The 21,860-nt window shown below is 39.9% G+C and overlaps 1 protein-coding gene across 3 annotated transcripts; it reads right to left on the bottom strand.

Annotated features, from left to right (window-relative positions):
- Positions 1-6,007: 6,007 nt before the first annotated feature.
- Positions 6,008-21,126, bottom strand: LOC307126396 (sialic acid-binding Ig-like lectin 13). Of its 3 annotated transcripts, XM_079816883.1 has the most exons (9): positions 21,067-21,126; positions 20,551-20,614; positions 20,053-20,418; positions 17,141-17,467; positions 16,781-17,047; positions 12,057-12,353; positions 10,799-10,886; positions 9,774-9,837; positions 6,008-9,698 (listed from the first exon to the last, which is right to left on the bottom strand). In XM_079816883.1, exons 2-9 carry the CDS (start codon positions 20,603-20,605, stop codon positions 9,315-9,317), a joined length of 1,848 nt encoding a protein of 615 aa, XP_079673009.1. In that variant the 5' UTR covers positions 20,606-20,614; positions 21,067-21,126; the 3' UTR covers positions 6,008-9,314. The 3 variants fall into 3 exon arrangements, with proteins under 3 accessions (XP_079673009.1, XP_079673010.1, XP_079673011.1); XM_079816884.1 differs by lacking the exon at positions 12,057-12,353 and having other exon boundaries at positions 21,067-21,120; XM_079816885.1 differs by lacking the exon at positions 20,053-20,418 and having other exon boundaries at positions 21,067-21,091.
- Positions 21,127-21,860: the final 734 nt, after the last annotated feature.

Genomic DNA, 21,860 nt, shown 5'->3' with positions numbered 1-21,860 from the left:
AGAACATTTGCTATTGTAAAGAGTAGTTTTTCATTCAAATAAATCTGCAATAAACTGCAATATACTACTAATTATAATGGATAAACAGTTACTGAAAAACTAAAGCAACTATTTACAGAGATTACAAAGTGTAAAAAACTCATTTAGCTGATGGGAAGCGTCTGTGAGAGACAGCGCGCTCCACTGCAGCTGGCCATGGAGAACGCGCAGCCAGCGCGCAAAAACAGTATTCACCAAAGCCTACTTACGCAAACTGCGCAAGATAATGCCTTTTGATTGGTTACTAAGTCCATCAATCAAACCTTTGTTGGAAAGGCATTGGCTGGGCACCGAGTGCCTTTATCCAACGAAAACCATGGGCGCAATGATTGACAGCTCACCAAGCCTGTAAGGCACTTCCTCTATATGATGCATCCCAGAAGAGTCTCTGATTGAAGGAGAGAGACGAGGGAGGGCTTAAAATACGTGGGATAAACTATTCTTGCAGGGGGAGTTTGCCAGACACGGAATAGAATCGATATTTCATTGAAAATGGACATGATTGATCACGCTAACTCAAAACTCTCTTGCAAACAACGGAGGATTTTTAGTTTTTTCCCTATTTTTTCGTTGTTTTGGATTAAAAAGTGGGATGCATTTTGAAGAATGGACTCTTACACAGAGATGTATGCGGGTGTTTATTGGATTCGTCCGATCTGATCTGAACGACAGGAGATGAAAGATGAGTAACGCTGATATTATGCTAATGTTTACATGGATGGTCCTTTAGCGTTTCATTTAACCCTTTCCTCTCTGGTGTATTTATTGCAAAAACAAGTTCAGAACATGAATCTTGAGTGTTTTAGCTTTCAAATGATGCATAGTTTGTGATAGTTGATTGAATATTTTGTATAAAACAAAAGTAAATAAAAGTACACACCCCCCCACTTCCGTCAACCCCCCCGTCCACGATCCGATGCGGGTTAAGAAGTTAAGTAAATGCTCAATATTATACAATTATTATAATTTATCTATATGGGTTATTGTTTGTTTTTTAAAGTTATGTTATATATAATTTCTAAAAGTATATATAGGCTAATTTACACAGCACATATTTATAACTGAAAACACACACACACAACTTTATTCACTTTCACATAATAATGTTTTTGTAATTTGGTGTTTAGTTTGTTTATACTGTTCTGTCTCTGTTTTGTTTCCAGGAACATCTGATGAGTGCTATAATAAAATTACTTCATTATATTTAAAATATGTTTTGATATTCATTTTGTTTATATTATTAATATTTTATTTACCCATAAACGTGTCTTTAGGAAGCCATAAGTTATAGAGACAAGAATAACTTTTGCCATTTAAATGGCAAAGGGACCTATATAGCCAATGATCATGTGTGAAACACTTATACATGAATTGATCACTTAGAAATCAAAATTCGGGTTTGAGAAAGAAAGAATATGCATACAACAAAATATATTGTTTCATAGCAGCTTCAGTAACAAGTTCAAAACAAATTCTGCTGTAAACCGGCTCTAACAAGCCAATATAGTGTCAATATTCAGCTCAAGTGACTTCAGTGTTGATTCAGTTCAGTTGATTTCAGTTCAACTGTAAAATTCCTCAGTTGTGCATATTTGTGTGTAGTTAGTTATATGCAAAAACAAAATTTTTGGAAGAGTTAAAATAGTTTTGCACAAAGTGTTGCTTTTGCAAGCGATGTCTGATGTTTTGCATGTTGTGTGTTTTGTGTGTAGAGTTACAAGAAATGGAGCCATATTTTCAGAAATCGTGTGTAAGCAATTAGATAAAACTATAAATTAATCCTGTTTATTTTAGTTCAGGACTCATAGTCCAGGTGTTAGTAATCTTTGCTTAATCTTTGTTCCAGGCAACAATTTTTTAATTAACGATTAACTAGATTAAGGCCTACTCTTGGCATAATTTAAACCCTGTCCAGGAAACCACCTCATGAAATTCTGCATTGATCATTCATAAAATGTGGTGTGAGCTCAATTTAAATGACAATTACAGAAAAACACAATCTGACTTAACTATTAACACACAAACTTGTACTTTTCACATTTATGATTAATAGCCATTTAGAAATCATTCACAGTGCAGGGTGGAAAAATTTTAATTAAATTAATAATTTTGGTATGTAAACTGTATGCTTTACTTGATTTATTTGTGTGCTTTGGTTCATTGTCTTGTTGCATCACATAACCTCTCTAAAGGTTGAAGACATGAACTGCTGTCCTGTATTTTTTTTTTACATAACATTGGTTATTGCTAATGACATACAGAGTAATTAATCTACACTGTGAGCCCGGACAAGTTGAATCTACTTAAAAAATTGGAGCAAACTGGTTGCCCTAAAAATTTAGTAATGTGAACTAAAACGAGTACATTTAACTTAAAATGTTTTAGTTAAAAAAATTCAGAACCTAGATAAAACTCCCCCTGCTGCTACTCTGATTTGCATTTGTGTAGCTCACAGCATGTTCATTTACATGTTAAAGCCTCCCCTAGAATTAAGGGGAGGGGGGGTCATGGGGGGACAACTGCCAAGCAAGGCCCACATCAATTTCTGACAATTTACGGCAGTTTTCGGTGTTGCCTGCATATTGCCGTGCACAGTTGTAAACCTGAAGTTCCACGGCAATCTACAGTCCCACATACTGACGAAAATCCCACTTTTCATGCAGTGTCTAACCAGGTCTCCAGGCTGGCTGTGATCTATGATGTGCCTCTGCAGGGCGTATGTGGCACAGCAGGGACTGCACGTGGTGCCAAAGGGGAGCACCTGCCACTGGTACACGTCGGGGGGTTGCTCAGGCTTCAGGTCTCGCCATAGGAATCGGAGCAATGGCATGTCATCAGGGAGCAGCCTCACCTGGTGAAACATACCTCAAATATCACTGCTAATGGCGACCGGGTGCTCTCGGAATCGGAGCAGAACTGCTTGCAGTGATGGACCTAGCGTGGGTCCTGGTAGAAGGAACTCGTTCAGGCTGTGGCCTTCATATTGAAAGGAGCAGTTATAAACGACCCGATTCTTCTGGTTATGCTGCACCATATGGTGTGGAATGTACCATGATGTGGAGCTCTCGACCTCTCTTGGTTCCAGCTTGGTGACATAACCTGCTTCCTTCAGTCTGGTGATCTCGGCCTGGTAAGCAGAAGCCTGATCAAGGTTCTTAAGTAGTCTCCTCTCGACACTCCTAAGCTGTGGGAGAACAGCTCCTTTGGGCATATTCAGCTGTGGCATGCTCTGCATCCGAAGTAGCGGCGTAGCATACCTCATCGTTCCTTCTACCTCCACTCGCTCAGTCTTCTCCTGCAGGAACCTGATGGCTTCTTGGTCTAGCTTGGATCTCGTAACTACCTTGTCGCTGCAGTAGGGAATCACATCCATCTGCCATAATCTCTCAACATGAGCAAACAGGTCTGCATTGGGGAGGATAGATGTGAAGAAACACTGTGTGTTGATCCCACGACGAATATCATGTGTGGGACCTTGAAGGGTCCATCCTAGACGGGTCTTGACCGCTGCAGGTCCACCTGGGGGGCCTAACCGGACGGGTTCAACGGGCGTGATGAGGTGTGGGCAATCTGACCCGATCAGCAACATAGACTGCACCTTATCCATCTGCTGCAACGGGAGGCCAGTTAGATGTTTAACTCTTCTTCAAGGAAGTCACCGGGTTGGTGTGTTCAGCAAGGCCTAGTCTCTCAGCCGTGAATGCATAAGGTATTTCTTGTGAGGATGAGACACAGACGATACTGTGAAGGAGACGGCTGCGCCATGGAGCACCTGCTGATCCTGTCTCACTGTTGTCAGTATCAGGTCCTCTGGTCGTCCTCTGAGGTTCAGCTGCTGCACGGCTGCTTGTAGGAGATTAGTCCTCTCAGACTCGTCGTCGAGCACTGCATACGTCTCTAACGATGCATCTCCGTTCGTGATGATCACCTTACTCTCTTTAAGCAGGACTCTACGGCTACTGGCAGAACGGTCAACGTATAGGAGGTTTTTTGTGGTACTCACAAGACCGGAGTTCTCTGGGGGCTTGGGCGCTGTACTGGCATTCACTGCTCTCTCGTTCAGATCATGCAATATAAGGAGATGTTTCCTATTGCAGGTCTTGCACAAGGCTTTCAGGGTACATCTGGAAGCATGATGATTGCGGCCGCATCTCCAGCATCGGTTATTCTTACGAATCCAGGCTTCTTTCTGTTCTTTAGTCAGCTCTTTGAAGTTGAGGCATCCATTAAGGAAATGACTGGCATTGTTGCAATAAGGGCAGTAGGCGTGCAACTTATCTCTGTACCTAGTAGAACTGGGGCTGGACTCTGGAACGGAAACGCTCTGTTCGATATCTGCAGCAAGCTTCTCTGCTCCCAGCAGGATGCTCGTCGATCTCTCTGGTGGCTTGGGGACATAACGACCATCTCTCTTCTTAGCAGGTACGGTGGAGCATACGAAACTGACTTGGTGGTGTCATCTTGGACCTGGAGCTCGTACTCTAGCCAGTCTGCAAAGTCGAGAAGGGTGGGGACTGTGATCCTAGATGGGTGAACATATCTCTTAAAGCTGATCTGGAGCTCGTGGGGAAGCTTGCCTTGGAGTCTGGACACGTGTGAACCGCATTCTAGTTCAGCTGCTCCCTCCTGCACCAACTGCTCCAACATACTCACTAATGAGCGTACACGAAGGGGGAAGAACTTGAAAGCTTTAACGTCACCTGGCTTGAGGTTGGGGCCTTCTAGTACTTCAGAGATATTCCGCAGAACAAGCTTGTGGGGTTGACCATACATCTTCATAAGAGCCTGCATAAGAGCCTGCATAGTATCTGTATAGGGCCACACAGAATTACAGTAGGAATCTGCTACTAGTAGGGCCTCTTCTAGCTCTAGATGATCAGTCAAGATCTGATATTTAAAGCGTTCGCTCGCGTCTGCTGGCAGAAGGTTCTCTAGCGCCATCCGTAGTCTCGAAAACTGTCTGGGGTCAGCTGCTGTCAGGCTGGGTATGGTAGGCTTGGGGCCTCTGTATATCTGCTCTTGGGTATGCAGCATCTCCGCTCTAGGCGCCATTTCTGGTCGTGGGGGCAGACAAAAGTCTATCTCGCTTTGGCAACGACTGTGTCTGGGACTAAGTGTCTCATCATTGTACTGTCCAGCTGCTACAGTATGGGCTGAATACTTGTAGAACCTCGGAGGGGGAGCGCGGTGTCTCTCATCAACATATGGGTGCTCTGACCTGGATGAAAACTTGAAGTCTCCCATCTGCTTCGTCAGCTGTTCATACTGGACGGATCGATCTGGAGGAACTTCATCAGCATACACTACATAATCTCTGTGGCTATGGACAGGCAGTGGTACATGAGTGCGAGGGGCTGGAACTGGTGTCATTGGTTGACGAGGAGTCTCTTTACCTGTGGCTATCTGCTGGATCTCCTGCTTTAATGTAGCATTCTCCGCCTGGAGCCCTCGCAGTGTGGACAGAATCTCAGGTAGAATGTGGCTGCGAAGCTCGTCGCTATCTCTCTTCATCTCAGTCCACATAGATTTAATATCAAGTCAACTGGTGGACTTGTAGGCGGAGCTCATCATATTCTGGTGACTCAACTCCAGCTGGCTTTGGCCATAGATCTCGGAGTACTAGATCATCTGCATATGGGGACTGACTCTCTGGAGAAGATGATCGTGATATACTCACAGACCTGGGCAGAACTGGACGTGATGCTCTCTTCACATGGCCTGAATCAGGAACTTGATAATCTGCAAGATGTGCAGGCGGCCTTGTCTGACGTCTAGGTCGGACAACAGGTGGATCTGACTCAGGAAGGGACATCATCTCTCTGCTGCGATTCACCAATCCGGCTCGAAGGACCACTTGAAACGAAGGGGTTCGTTGAAGTATATGGATATTAACATAGAGGGGTGCGAAACACAGCAGGTAGTCGGTCAGGACTGAATGAGATTCTTAATTGAAGAGATACACTCAGCGGAAGGTAGATGAGTTCTTTACTGAAGAAACTTGGGCATACATGTGTGGTTCTGTAAAATATTGAACAGGAAAATCAACTTAAATAAATATATATATGAATACATATACAGATCTGCAAACATACCCATCCTTTGAATAGTTAACAGTAGTAGTATAGATATTAATTTGGGAATATGATTAATACAACATTACTGCACAATAAGTTGACTGATAATTCGGTACATATCCACAAGAGGGCGCTACTAACGCATGAATGACATTTAACTGGCATGCGGTATGCAGGTGATAATCAGCTGATCACTGCACGTTAATAATAATCTCAGATTAACGTTCACATACAATAATAACGTGATGTACGACATATACTCAAACGTGTCTTGTCAACATAACCCAGAAACATACTATTATACATGAAATCAAGCAGGTAATGCAAGGTATACAACTAATAGGCTACTTCTTTACTCAGAGGAATAAACCAGCTGATCTATTAACAATAAGCAAGAAATACAAACGATATTCACTTACTTTCTTTGCACGCACACAGTAACCCAACATGAACTCGTGCTCTGTACTGATAAAATGCAGATGTAAAACTAGAAAGCAGCTGACGAACTTTTAATCCTTTTGCATGTCCTAACATGTAACTAAACCCTATCTGCCGTCCAGTTCCGGTTTTGCGCTGATAAAGTTGCAGCAATAGAGCGCTCTGGTTGGTCTATATCATCCATCGTCCAAATACAACCTGGCCTTTTGCACATTAACATTACCTCTATAACATGTTGTTTCAAAGGATGAATCCGAAATTGCCCCCTATGCCCTTAAATAGGGCATTATTTGAGGGGACAGCCATTTGTAGTGGTGTCCAAAACCATAGTGGACGTTATTGAGTGCACTCATTCTATCCCACTTTGCACCGCAATAACAAGTGTACAGCCGATGTGCACACAGCGGCTGTCCGAATTTGCTCACTTGTTTTCATTCACTCCTTCAAGTGAACTGTATTAGTGGACTAAAGTTGGGAATAGTGATTGAGGGTTTAAGGGGCGATTTCGGATTCAGCCAAAGTCAAGAATAGCACAAACAAACGAGGCACGCGCTGTCAGGGGAGGCTCGCGCTGACCAGTCTTGGCAGGGACGACGGACAGACTTATAAAATCCAAAAAACTGCCATACTGGCGAGCTGACTTGTTTTCCTGTTTTATCAACAATTTCCTCTCTCGCTGTGGCACTCATTTCCCACTTATCACTCCACGCCGGTTCTGTTTACTGAAGAATGAATCCAACACGAGACAACGATAAGGCGCAACCAAACAAGATACAGTTACCTGATTGGCTGTTAGCCTGTCACTCCCTACGTTGCTTGGTTACCACAGAGTGAGTGCCTTTGTTCATGCAACCAAACTTGCTTCGCAACCTCTGGTTTCTTCTGACGAAGAAAATATTTTTTGAACGCTTTATCGAACGCATATGTGTCTATCGTGATTAGGGTTGGGTACAGTTCACATTTTAACCGGTATCGGTACTGGTACCCGAAATTCGGTAACGGTACCCAACGGTACCTTTTTTCGGTACTTTAGGGATTTACATCAATAACTATAAATAACCCGTAAGTCATTTATAGAAGTGTTATTGACATTATGCCAGTGCTGCCCTGGTCTCTGTCTGCCATTGTCTGTGATGTTTGTATACTGTAATATTTACTAGATAGTAGGCTACTAGCTACTTCAATTTAATTAATAAAAACAACCATATTATTTTTTCCCTTTTATTTTCATTTCTATGAAAAGATTTCCCACAAATGATGTGCTGTGTATTTTCTGGTAATCAAATGAAGACATAAGATATTCATTTAATTTATCTTTTAATTTAATTAAACTTTTTTTGTCAAACAAAGTGCTGCACAACTGAGCTTTATATGGTTAAAATTAAAACAAATAAAATAATGTATTATTAATTGAGACATATCTAAATTCTACTGTACAACAGTGATGTATTTGTCAAGATAAACCAGACTTTTATTTTGACGGGTTGCCGTTCCTTTGAGTTTTTGTGTTTATGATATGACGGTAGTTTTTCTCAAATGAAACGGCAAAATGCTCATAAAGTGGCTCTGGAGATGACGTTTGTGCGTTCATGTCCTCATATGAGACGACAGAGATGGAAACATGCGACCTTCATAGTGATAGTGACCGCGATAGTGAGTGAGTGTGTGTGTGTGTGGTAAACCGCACTTCTACGGCATTCATTTGCACAGAGACACGCAGGATTCGTATTTAAATGGTCTTTTTGCGGTTTATTATTCACAGACACTAGTCTATATCACCAGATGCGTTCTCAGGTACCGAAATTTGGTACCGATTGATTTAATGTGAATCGGTACTCTGTAGTACCGACGTAACTCGGTCGGTACCCTTAAAAGTAGCGAGTTCGGTACCCAACCCTAATCATGATACATTTCTTTATCGTTTTATCGCCCAGCCCTAAACGATAACAATTTTATCGTCCACACGAACGAGTGATTAGACTGGGCAAACCCAGCCTGATCTGCTGGCGATTTGATTTCGCCCTGCAACTCAGTCTGGAAACCTGTACATTAATTTCTACTGCTTCTGTTACACTTTTGCGGGAACCAATCACAGACTGGCTTATCCACCTGGCACGCTATTGGCGGGTTTAACACGATGACGGATAGAGAAGCGATGGGGCGAAGCCCATTGATCACGCCTCTTGTGGTCTGATTGGTTGAAGGACTATTCAATTGCATACAGAGTCATTTGAATTATGCTCGTTTGTCACACCTCTTGTGCAGTAGAGAATACAGCGCAGACTCCCCAGAACAATGTTCAATCTTAAATTGAGCTTGGTCTGGTGATAGCCAGACAAACGAGCGATATGATTCTGTTAATTATATGTGCGCTCTGCAGTTTTGTCTACCGCTTTAAATGCTCGAGCTCTTTACAGCAGGATGGATTCTGATTGGCTGCCATTGTTTTTATCGTTCATCAGCTGGAAAAAACAACAACTTTATAGTCCTCCGTGGTGTGAACAGGCCTTTACTGTTCAACAACATCTGCAGTGTCTGAGTAGGTACAATCATGTGACCTACTGTCACGATCATGTGACCTACAGCATCAGTTGCGTCGATTCACTGGCATTCACAACTCCTCTCCTGTTGCGGGATAGTAAAGTGTTCATCGGATGCGTCGGATTTGAAAACTATGTATTTCAGACATAATGCTCTAGTGGCTTACTGTATAGCAGGGAAGTATTCGATTTCGTAGGCAGCGCAACTTTTCCTTTTCTGTCTTTAAACAACCAAGCGGCGGGTCATGTTTTCATAAATCGTGTCTTCTGATGACACATCAGTGATCTTTTCTTTATCTCGTGGGCTTTGGTCTTGATCGCGGTCTGTCGCAGATGCAGAACGATGACGGACATCATCGTATTCATTGGTGCAGTCATATTCTGGGCTTTGGTCTTGATTGGGGTCCGTCACAGATGCAGAACGATGACGGACCTCAGCGTATTCATCGGTCAGTGAGGAGGCGCCCCTGATCTCTCCTGATGCCGGCTCTGCGTTCGTGAAGTCGATGGAGGAATAAAGAAGAGATTCTGGTGATCTCGGTGTAACGGCTGACAGCATGTCTTCATTGCCGTGAACAAACTCGCCGTCACCATCGGAGGCAATGGCCTGATGGAGCAGAAACACAGCAGAATCAGTGCTAAATGCCCTTTTGAATGAATAGTCTGAGCATGTTTAACTCACTGTTTGAGCCAGAATGAGTCCAGATGTGTCGTCTTGTCTGGTTCCTGAAGGTTTGGGATTCCTTCTGAAAAATATTTTAGGCCATCAAAAAATGGATTCTTATATAATATTTCAATCAGAATCACAAATCCTCATCACAAAGTCTCATCAAATCAATGCGTGATCTGTTTTTTTGGCTTCACACTGTGATGTTCTTCTGTATTTTCGTCTTGTTTTCCAGTAAAGATATCTGAACATTCTTAAAGAGGTGGTTGATTATGATTTCAGTTTTTAAACTTTAGTTAGTGTGTAATGTTCCTGTTTGAGCATACACAATATCTGCAAAGTTACAATGCTCAAAGTTCAAAGCAAAGAGAGATATTTTCTTTTAAATAAATTACTTTTTAAGGACTAGAACAAACGGCTGGTAAGGACTACACAAGCTTCCTCCCGGGTTAGTGACATCACTAACCCTTAAATTTACATAAACCCCGCCCCCGGGAACACGCAACAAAGGGGGTGAGATTGTCATGAAAGAATATGCTAATCAATGACTTGAAGATATTTAACTCCACATCAGCGACATTCAATTCATCAACTAACCCTTCAGAAACGTCCTGTCTCCATCATTGTCCGACTCCGGTTTGAACATAAAAGGCTGAACAGTTTCATTGCGTGTCTGCATGAGGTGATCAAAGCTACTAACTGGAGTTCTTGAAGCTCCGCCCCATGAGCAGCAGCTCATTTGCATTTAAAGGGACATTGGCAGATGTTTGTTCTTGTTTTTAATTTTGGTAGATTTTTTTGAAAATAAGACTTTAATATCTGAAGTCATTTTGCTTCTCAAGTAAATGTATCTTGATTTTAAGAATGTTTAGATATTTGTACAGAAAAGCAGTGCAACTTTTGAAAACATTTACCGGAATATCTGATCTCTGTAATGAACATCTGCAGTTTAGCCTCAGCTCATTATATATATTGGACCAGTTTTGTGATAATCATGTTTTCTTGTCTTTCCTCAAATCGCATTGGTCAGATGTACCCACCGTTCGTAGCAGATCAACATAATGCACAAGATCATCATCGCCGACGCGCCGACAGCAGCTCCGAGCAGCACAGATGGATGGTGGAAACCTGGAAAGCAGTGTTTTATTACTCAGAGGTTGGTCTTTTATTGCTCAGGACTCTTAATGGAGATCTCACTGACATTTAAGTGTCTCAAATGTTTCTCAGGAAGAATAAAAACAGACCCAAATGAGTCAACAGTTGCCCTACAGTACAGAGTTATAATCGTGCATTTGATTTGAGTTCATACTGAGATCTCGGATATTTGATTACAGACTTTAGTGTCTTCGCAAATATGAGCATTTCTCTGGAAAAAAAGTTTCCATTTGATCTCATTGCAGTCTAGGAGAAGGGATTCCCTTGTGAAAAAGAAGTACACTTCAGCATACTTAAAAAAAAAAAAAAAAAACTAGAACAAATAAAATACTTGTAATGTTAATTGCATGTTTCTTATAATTATAGATTAAATTTATATTAATAATCAGTTAGCCAAACTAATTATTTTTTGAAGTATAGGACTAAAGTAGATACTTACTGTATATGCAATTTCATAATTACTTCTATTGTCTTTGAAATATGGTTAAAGTGTACTCCCGAATACTGATAAGCATGCATGTAAACTAACTGAAACTTAAATGCCATATCTATTGAAAATAAAGTAAAACTTTATTTTACACTGTCCTTGTCACATGTAGTTACTATAGAGCCACTATAGTATATATATATATACTATAACCACTATAAAGTATGCATAATTAAATGCAGCTAACCCTAAACCACACCCTAATCCTAAGTACATGTAGTTAATTATTACTCCATACTTAACTGTAACACGGACACCTTAAAATAGTGTAATCGGAAATTGTAGGTCATGCATATTTAAATATGTTTATACTTACACATTTGTAATGAAGTTGCAATGTAGTACATTTAAAATATATTAACTTTAAATGTAATATTGAATATTACACTACAATTAAAATCAGATGCTTTTAGTATGGTAGTCAACAAAATGTATTAAAACATAATGATTTAAATTGTGCTTTATAGTAACTTAATTTGGCATCATTACAAAGCGCACTTAAAATGTGTAAGAAACATTCATAAAAGTGAACTCTTGTGAACTTAAACTGCAAGTACAGTTTTTTAATAATACACTCTTAGGAAAAAGATTCAATGGGATTCTATATAGTTAAGCGCACTAGCTGTTGTTGTGCGTGTCAGAGAGGTGAATCTCACTTGTCTCTGTCTTTGTCTCTTGCGTCGATGCATCAGGATAGAGAGGAAACTGATGGATGGCGGTGCCGTAAGTGTTTGCACTGAAACACTGCAGAAGGGTCATGTCTGTGAGGGGCTGATGGATGATAAGGACGCTCTTCAAGCTTGTGCTTCCTAAAATTTCATTCAAGATGGACGTGTTTGTAGAGTTAGCGAGAACATTTCCAGATAGACGCCACTCTAGTTTAGGCGCGGGATTCCCATGAGCCTCACAGACACAGATGCTTTGGTTACAAGAGCTGGAGATTTTGGGCGCAACTGAAAGAGAGAATATGATCATAAACTGTAGTTTCTGTGTAGGATCTGAGCAAAATAAAACAGCTTGAGGACCTGTAGGTTTTTTTCTAGCATTTAAGAAAAACATCTCACTAGGGCTTTTCACACTTGAAATATAGTTAACCCTGGGTCTTAATAAAAACCGCATTAACAAAATCCTGGGTTATCTTGCTTCACCTTTCACATTTAATCATGGGTAAACGTTCTTATTTGTATATTTGCGGGGTCCGTGTCATTGATTGGATGAACGTGCCACATTGCGCATCCTCGTATTATATATTGTTAACAGAACTATCAGGTTTATCCTAAATGGGCTTTTCATTTATAAAGGTAAGAATGAAACGGTCTCTTCTTCACACCGATTGTTGCGTTTTCTGTCATCATTTGACAATTTCCCTTCAAACGCTGAACTACTGTTTATACAACGCTCATGACTGTTTAAGGCATGTAAATTAGGGCTATCAATAGATTAAAAAATTGAATCACGATTAATCACACACTTATCGTGAAATTAAGCATACGCCATTTATCTCATTAAACACGTTAATTTTGTCATAACTTGCTATATCCAAAGTAAACAATCAGATTGAAGGGTGATTCTCACAAAGCTGTTTTTTCTGCAAGCTTCAAGGATCAAGGATCATGGAAACAAAATGACACCAAATAACCACATATAAGGAGTCCATATAATTCTATTATATAATAAATGTATACACATCATGAAAAAAAAACATTACATAAAAGAAGGTTACAGAATTCACAGTGCATAGTGTGTGTACAGAGCAACAACAACGGAATTGTTTTAATTTTAGACGAGTCAAGCTGCGATACCGGACAGGACCACACGAAGACGCCCTGCAAATTACGTTAACCCCCTCGCGATCGACTAATTTTTTTTCTTATCAGTGCCAAAGAGACTCAAATAACTCTGTCGTTTTTTAGCATTCAGGCAAGTGTTATACATCATTATAATCTGTTAACTTTCTATTTTTTTGTGTACAGTCACAATAAAAACAAAATGTTGTGCTTTTTTGCTAAATAAAGAAAACAAACATGATGCGCGATCTGCAGCCTCTCTCTCAATGATGTCTAATCTGATGGTCTTCAGAAAATGACCTGTAGCTTAGTGAAAACTTATCACACAAACATGAGACATATGTCTTAAGAAACGTTGAAATGTCAGGCTTTAAATCATGTAAACCAAATCGAAAACAAATATTCTGTGTTTATGTAATTTGTTTCAAAAGAGAGACATGTCCGTTGTTCCCGAGCGTCTCATCATCCGCTAATGCGACCACGCCCACGGAGCGCGTGTTCTTTGAGATTCAAATACTGATTCAAATACCATCAAACCCCCATCAACGCCCACACATCAACTCAAATAAACACATCAAGTAGTGCTATTATTCAGCTACATCGTTTTGAGACGCGTTGAGGAATAATCCTGGAATAATTCTCCTCATGAAAAGCTTCATGTTCTGTTCAGAGCAACGGATTCAGCAGCTGATTGTGGTAGGCTAAGTTTATTCTGTTAGCATCTGTTATGATATGAATCCTGCTGCAACATAAAATGTCATAGACGCAAGACTGTTTAGACAAGATTTATTTGGCCTGTTTTGGACAGATTATAACCAATGTTCCCTCTAATTTCTTTTCTCGCTGAGCAAAACTTTTCTCTATTGAGCAGACATTTTGGTCACCTGAGCAAAAACATTCTTTACCTGTACAGCGTATGTAAATGCACACACAAAAAAAGTGGTTTCATTTCCATTTTATTTAACCATTGATGTAACTTTGTGATATATTAAATAAAAAAAAAAAAAAAAAAACGTTAATTCAGAAGTCACTAAATTAAGCACATTTTACAGTGCTGTTAACTGTAGTCTTCTTTACCAAGAAATACTATTAAAATCTCCCTCAGGACAGTTCAATTCTTTATAATATAATATAATATGAAAATAATTAAGCGGTTACACTGAGATGGATCTTAATGTGTTTTTGTACAGTCATTTATTGGCGACAGGCAGCATAAACCATCTATATTAAATGTTTGTTTATTGCTTATGAATTTCCAAGATTTTCTATATCAGGGGTTTTCAAACGTTTTAATGGCAAGGATCCCTAAACAATCCCCTTGTGAGATCAATTCTTTATTAAGCTTACACTATACTAAAATTATAATAGCCTATAATATAATATACAAACTAATGGAAGTATTTAAACTGATAGTATATTATATCAGTTTAAATGCTTCAATTTGTTTTAAAAAAAACTAACTGAAGTAACTAAATAGATCTAATATCTAAATATGTTCAAGGGAACATGTGAACTCTTTTATCTAAACATCACTGAAACCCAAACCACACACACATCTATTTAAACTGATGTGTGTTACTTTGGTGTTTAGAGTTTGCACACTACACTTGTGGTGGGTGTAACTGTTTTTTTTAATGTGCTGTGTCCATCATCTGTTATTTCCACCACTTAATCAAGCCACTCTTCTTTAAAACATGATGGGGTTTTATTCCACGTCTTTGCGTTTCTCGTTGCCTCTCATATTGAGCTATTTGGACCGCAAACACACTCACTGCTGCGTGCTCACACGTGACATCATTGTCTTTTTATGAAACCTGTAAAACGCATTCACCGGTTCTAACATGATAGCGATACTAACTCTATAGTGGTAGAACAGAGCACTGCAGTTATTTCTCATTTAAGCTACAGTCAAATGGATTTCTCCCCACATTTCGTGTCTGTGTCTATCGTCTGCCTGGCATTTTATTCTTTCTGCGCGGCCGCGACATCACAAGTGCACGGCTTAGAGGGAACATTGATTATAATGTGTTTATTGTAAAAGAGTCTAGTGTCACATCAATAAAGCTTTTATTCGCAAATGTCTGCTCAGATGCTATAATAATAATAATAATAATAATAATAATAATTTATTACATTTATATAGCGCTTTTCTAGGAACTCACTCAAAGCGCTTTTACATAGAAGGGGGAATCTCCTCAACCACCACCAATGTGCAGCACCAACTGGATGATGCGACGGCAGCCATATTGCGCCAGTACGCCCACCACACACCAGCTGAGGAGACTGAGGGATGATAGCAATTGTATATATATATGGGGATGATTAAGAGGCCAGGATGGACAGGGGCCAATGGGCAAATTTTGGCCAGGATGCCGGGGTTACACCCCTACTCTTTATCGAAGAACATCCTGGGATTTTTAATGACCACAGAGAGTCAGGACCTCGGTTTAACGTCTCATCGGAAGGACGGTATATATAGTACCAGTCAAACGTATTTTGCTTCATGTTGATGTTTAAATATTATAGACTAATATTATTTTTTTAATTTAATATCAAAGTTTGTCAGAAATTATTCTGGATTTTTGTTTTGTAGAAAGCCTTTCTTTAAAGTGAATTTCGTTTTGTATGAATTGTATCTTAATTTTAATCAATGTTTTTAATATATTTGCTGCTTATTTAAAAATAAGCAAATATAGCAGACAATAGCCTTAGCGCTGGCGATCATGCATTGCACTCATAAATGAACTGAAGCTCGAAATGATATTTTAGTATTGTGTGTATCTGATTGTTTACAAAATCAAATGATTCAGAAAATGTTTGCCAAAAAAAAGTGTCCCGATCTCTTTTAACAGAAGTACAATTTTAGAAATGTGCAAATGTTTGTGGTATAATGAAGCCCCCCCCCCCATGTTCTGTACTGTTAAGTCGTAGATTACTCATCTAATCACATTTCCCCTTACTTTAGCGTACAGCGACTGACTCAGATGTTCAAGGAATTTTAGAGATTTTGAGATGTCGTTACAGAAAATAATTGTGTCTCTATTAAATATGTCATCATAATGTCTCGTGCCCAAGAATTGCGTTAGAATTATAAAAAGGGCAATGTCCAAAACTTGGACATGTTGCTCTATAACAGGGGTGTCCAATCCTGCTCCTGAAGGGCCACTGTCCTGCAGAGTTTAGCTCCAACCCCAATGAAACACACCTGAACCCGCTAATCAAGGTCTTACTAGGCATACTAGAAACTTCCAGACAGGAGTGTTGAGGCAAGCTGGAGCTAAACTCTGCAGGACAGTGGCCCTCCAGGACCGAGTTTGGACACCCCTGCTCTATAACATGAGCTTTTTCAAAAGGGGAACCAAATCTTCTGTGGTCTTTCCTTATACATTTTCTGTAAATGAAGAAAACACCCATGCAAAAGCACCACAGTGTTACACACATTTCACAGCGTTTCTAGGAACCACCGAACTGCAGCCTACTGTACGTCAGCCTGTCACACACTATTGTTTATGATTGCCAGTATGCACACTTTATATAAGATATTAAACCATATTTTGATTGTGAGTAAATGAGAACAGACTCTTGATACTCACACTGGTAGTCCAGCAGCACTGATGCGTTCTGAGCGCCGTGTTCGTTCTGAGCTGTACAGACGTATCGTCCGCTGTGTGTCGGGTCGGTGTTGTTGATGGTCAGGTTCTGTCCGGTCTGCACTGGTTTCAGGGGATCTTCAGTGTCTCTGTACCAGGTGTAGTTGAGCACCGGTGGGTTTGCATCACTGCTGCAGCTCAGAGTCACTGAACCGCCCTCCAGAACAAAACCAGATGGACTGACATGTGCAGATGTGTTTTTAGGAGCATCTAATGGAGGAGAAAAACATTCAGTTATGTTATGATTCACAGCACTAATTCTAGATGATCAGTCAGTATTGATTGAAATAATCCCTGTCTTACACTGAACACGTAGCGTACGGGACGCTTGTTTTGTGATCTGCTGCTGGTGTGTTGCAGTGCAGGTGAAAGTGGCTGAATGATGACGGTGAGTTACAGTGAAGATCAGATCAGAGATGAGCTCAGTTTGCTCCTGACGCTGCTGTTGTGTGACGTTCTCGCTGAGGAGGTGTTCAGGAGACGATCTCCATGTGAGAACAGCTGGACTAAAGGGACAGAAGATCTTAGTCGAGCAGCGCAGATTCACAGAGCTTCCCTCCATCAACTCCGTCACCTTCTTCACTTTCTGCTGATCCTTCAACAGACTCACTGTGGGTTTGGGTGGAGAATCTACAACACATACAGTCAAACATTACAGGATCATATGGATCATCATATATTGTACAGTAGTAGATTTATTTTTCATTTATGTCCAGTCACACTATCCAACTCATTTTGCATCGCAGGTGTAAGCTCATTTCTGTGAATGTGTGAGACTTCTGATTCATTAGCCGCTATAGACCTAATGCACCAGTTTATGTCATGCCATGTTTAGAATTTTGTGTTTGAACTATGGGATTGAACGACTTCAGATTTTTTAAAGTCGACATTTGTGTGATGAAAGTTGAGTCGACTAGTCGCTGATGATGTAATTAATTAACAAATAAGCCTGAACCTTGAGGTGAGACACGAACGCAGGTTTTCTTGTGCACAGCTATGGTATGGAAGGAAAATAATGGCAAATGTTTTTGAAACAAAAAAAGCTTGTTGAAAAAATATGCATTGCATTAACCGTGCTTGCATTTTAATGCATTGTAATTCTAGGGCTTGCATTTTTATGGGCTGAATCAGCAGGTGGTGCAAGCGGCTGTTGACGAAGACCAGAGCAACGTGTAGAGAGAGTCATTCATTCATTAAATGGATTTACAGAAATGGAGCAAGAGATACGTATTTGTGATGATTGTCACATGATTATGATTATCATATGATTATGATTATTGTGTGTTACAATGCAGCACTGCATTAGTTCAGAACGGTGATTAACTTACCTGTACAATAAGCTGTTTAAAACGTACATTCTCCCGATCAATTCTGAGCATCCAGATGGCATAATCAAGTGGAGAGCTCTCTGAGTGTGCATTTGTCATTTTAACTGTTGGAAACGGAGCGTGTGTGTCAGGAAATGCTTATCCTGTTGCGCCCTCTGTAGGCCAGAGACTAGTCGACATCAAGCTTAAAGCGTCATTGTAGAGCATTAAAGTCAGTCTGTGCAAACCCTAGTTTGAACTTCGGTTTTTGCGGCAGTTGCTGTTAAAGAATAATTCGCTGGTGAAGTGGATTTACTTATTGTAGAGTTAATGAAAGTTATCATGAGCATTGTAATGTTTGAAGCGAATGTCATATTAAATCCCTACGGAGCCCCTAAAGGGACCTATGCAAAAAATAAAAACATACAGACTTTCGCGTGCGCACGGGAAACTTATCGCGGTAGCACGAGAAACTATTGCGTGCGCATGGGAAACTTATCGCGTGCGCACGAGAAACTATTGCTTTCCTGAAATCTGCTTTCAGGTTTGTGTTCAATTTGCGTCACTGCCATCTTACCAAAGGAAACAGAGCATGGATGTGGATGCGCATGAATTAATAGACTTATATTTTAAACTTGGACTTCAGTACAAAGACATTATTTCTGTTCTTGCATTTCGACACAGATACATCATCACTGAACGACATTTAAAGCGCATTTTGAGGTCTAGAAGCATGAAAAGAATACTCAAGTAGCCTATTGAAGACGATATTTATTCAGCATCAACTCCAAACTTCAGGCCAGCTCCATGGATACAGGTGGATGCATGCAAAGTGTAAAGAAAACGGATTGCATATCAGAAAAGAACATGTTCGCTTAATTTTGAGCTCGTTAGATCCTATTGGTGTAGAACGCAGGAAAGCCCTACGTCTCCATCGGCGCAACTATTTTGCAAAAGGACCGAATTACATTTGGCACTTTGATTCTTATGACAAACTAAAGCCATATGGTATTTGCATAAACGGCTGTATTGACGGCTTTTCAAGAAAGATAATTTGGCTGAACGCATACACCACAAGCAGTGACCCAAATTAGTAAGATGGCAGTGACGCAAATTGAACACAAACCTGAAAGCAGATTTCTCGTGCGCACGCGAAAGTCTGTATGTTTTTATTTTTTGCATAGGTCCCTTTAGGGGCTCCGTAAATCCCAGTATATTAGGAAGATTTTAATATAAGCCTTTCATTCGTAAATCCATAAGATCTTTCATGCTGTGGAAATACAAACCAGAGGACAGAGCACGAGTGCAGTGCTGAAAGGGGCGGAGCTACAAAAGGTCTATTGGTGAACAACTAGAAGAATAAAAAGTGCAGTAAACGGTAAAACTACTTACACATCAGTGTGTTTATGATTACGATAATAAATTAAAATACGAAAATGATCAGTTTGCATTATAAAGCAGCTGAACGGACTGTTTTGTACAGTTAAATATCTGGAAGCGAATGACACCGGAAGCTTCACACAATCACGTTACAGAATATTAATTCAGCAGAGGAATAATAACAAATGGTCACACCACACTTACATTAAAGGTGCTCTAAGCGATGTCAAGCGTTTTTTAGGCCAAAAATTTTTTTGTCACATACAGCAAACATCTCCTCGCTATCCGCTAGCTGCCTGTCCCCTGAACACACTGTAAAAAAAATGCTGTCTCTGTTGTCCGCCTAAGCTCCACAAACTGCAACAAAAACAAACTGGTGCAGGCTGCACCATGAAGCACAACAAACAGCCACCTCCAAATCATTCTTGTCTGCTATTGGCTGGAGCACTGTTTGTTGTGGCCTAAAAAATGCGTCACAGCGCTTAGAGCACCTTTAAGATAGAAGAACATGAACAATATGACACTCACTTCTGACAGCAATTTCAACTTGGGACAAGGCAGGTTTTCTGTAGCTATATTTCAATGTACCGCTGGTTTCAATCCTGAAGAAATATGACCCTTTATGACTCTGACTGACATTATCAAAGCGTGTGGTGCAGTTTTTCTCTCTAGGAGTGCCGAATATTTCTCCTCTTAATGGTCCAGTGTCGGGGCTACTGGAGTCAAACACTGGAGTGGCAGAGACTCCGTCTTTAAACCACATTCTCTTTGCACTATCAGTGAGCTGAACTTCATATCTTCGATCAATATCAAATGTGCAGGGTATGAAAACACAGGATCCTTGTAGAGCTTCTACTCTCTTCGGCAGACTGATTTTATAAACACAAAAAACTCCTAAAACACACACAGACAAGAGGAACTGATCACACAGAGTTTACATGCAGAATAAATGCAGGGCTTATTGCTCTTTAATCTTACAGAGGTCACATGAAAATGCTTTCAGAATATAATCTATAAGAATGAGACCTTGTATCAGACATCCAGTGAGGAGGAACGTCAGCGATATTTCCATCATGTTCATTCACTCCACCTTACAACAGAAAACACAAACACAATCATACACACTCTTAAAATAAAGCCTCTTCATTGGCAATGATGCTCCATGAAGAATCTTTAACATCCATGGACTCTTTCCTTTCCACAAAAGATTCTTTACAGTGAAAAGTTCTTTAGATTATTAAAATTATGTTTATATTAAGAATTAATGGCTCTTTTAAGAAATGTTCACTGACAATTTGTTCTTCTATGAAATCGCTGTGGAAAAAACACCCATTTATGAATCTTTAGCTGTCTGAGTAAACTCGTTATTTCTTAAGTCCAAAAACTATTTTTCATGAGTGGGATAAAAAAACATGTCATGAGAAAAATACAGGCTACTAAATCAAATCATTGAAATATCTTACATAATTTTTTAGAAAGATTAAAGTTTCATCTTGAACAAGTTTATAACCTCAAAACACTGAAAATCTCAAAAAGACTCACCAGAGACGAGAGAGAGAGCCTCGACTGTGACACTTTTACTCTGCATAGAGGTCGTTTACTGCTATTAGAGATTTTACCACTTCCTCTTTCAGTCAGAACAAAAACTGACTGAGTAATATATGCAAATCAGTATGAAGCTTACTGGATAATATTCAAGAACATTTATTTATATTACCTTGAGATCCAGTGTAGAAACTCTCAATAATTCTCAGTTTATTCAGTGTTTAAAACGCAGTCCTATAACACTACAGGGAGTGCAGAATTATTAGGCACGTTGATTTTCTGATCATATTTTTTTTCCAGGCACATTTGACCAATTCCAAACCACAGTAATCATAATAACTACTATTGATTTAGTATTTAATAATGTATAAGTGATATATAATTGTTCATGAAGGCTGGAAATGAAAATCACCTTATATTCAGGTGTGCAGAATTATTAGGCATGTTTTCTTTTACAGATAAATTGAGCCAAAAAAGAGATTTAACTCAGACTGAAAAGTCAAAAAGTATTAAATGCCCATGAGAAGGATGCAATACTAATGCAATACTAGACATTGCAGTTAAGGCATGACCATTGGACAGTGAAATGCTCGTTGGGTCAGCAGGATCTGACAAAAACAGGTGGTGAAGAAAAGACACCTGTTAACTGCAAAAGAATTAAGAATTAAGGTGAAGAATTAAGGGTGAAACCATCAGGAACCCTTTAGTCTCCAGCGCCACCATTTTCCAAAGCTGCAAACTACCTGGAGTCTCCAGAAGTGCAAGGTGTCAGGATCTCAGAATTCATCTTC

Source organism: Gobio gobio, assembly GCF_949357685.1.
Source record: "Gobio gobio genome assembly, chromosome: 5".
NCBI lineage: Eukaryota > Metazoa > Chordata > Actinopteri > Cypriniformes > Gobionidae > Gobio > Gobio gobio.
This window is presented reverse-complemented; position numbering and strand designations above follow the sequence as displayed.

What these genes read in the sequence shown, in the direction of transcription:
- LOC307126396 (XM_079816883.1), bottom strand. Translation starts at nt 20,605, where the DNA reads ATGAACATGATGGAAATATCGCTGACGTTCCTCCTCACTGGATGTCTG. An exon ending in AGTTGAAATTGCTGTCAGAA is followed by an intron (nt 17,468 to 20,052) that starts GTGAGTGTCATA and finishes TATGTGTTGTAG; the next exon opens with ATTCTCCACCCAAACCCACA. An exon ending in AGTGCTGCTGGACTACCAGT is followed by an intron (nt 12,354 to 16,780) that starts GTGAGTATCAAG and finishes TCTCTCTTTCAG; the next exon opens with TTGCGCCCAAAATCTCCAGC.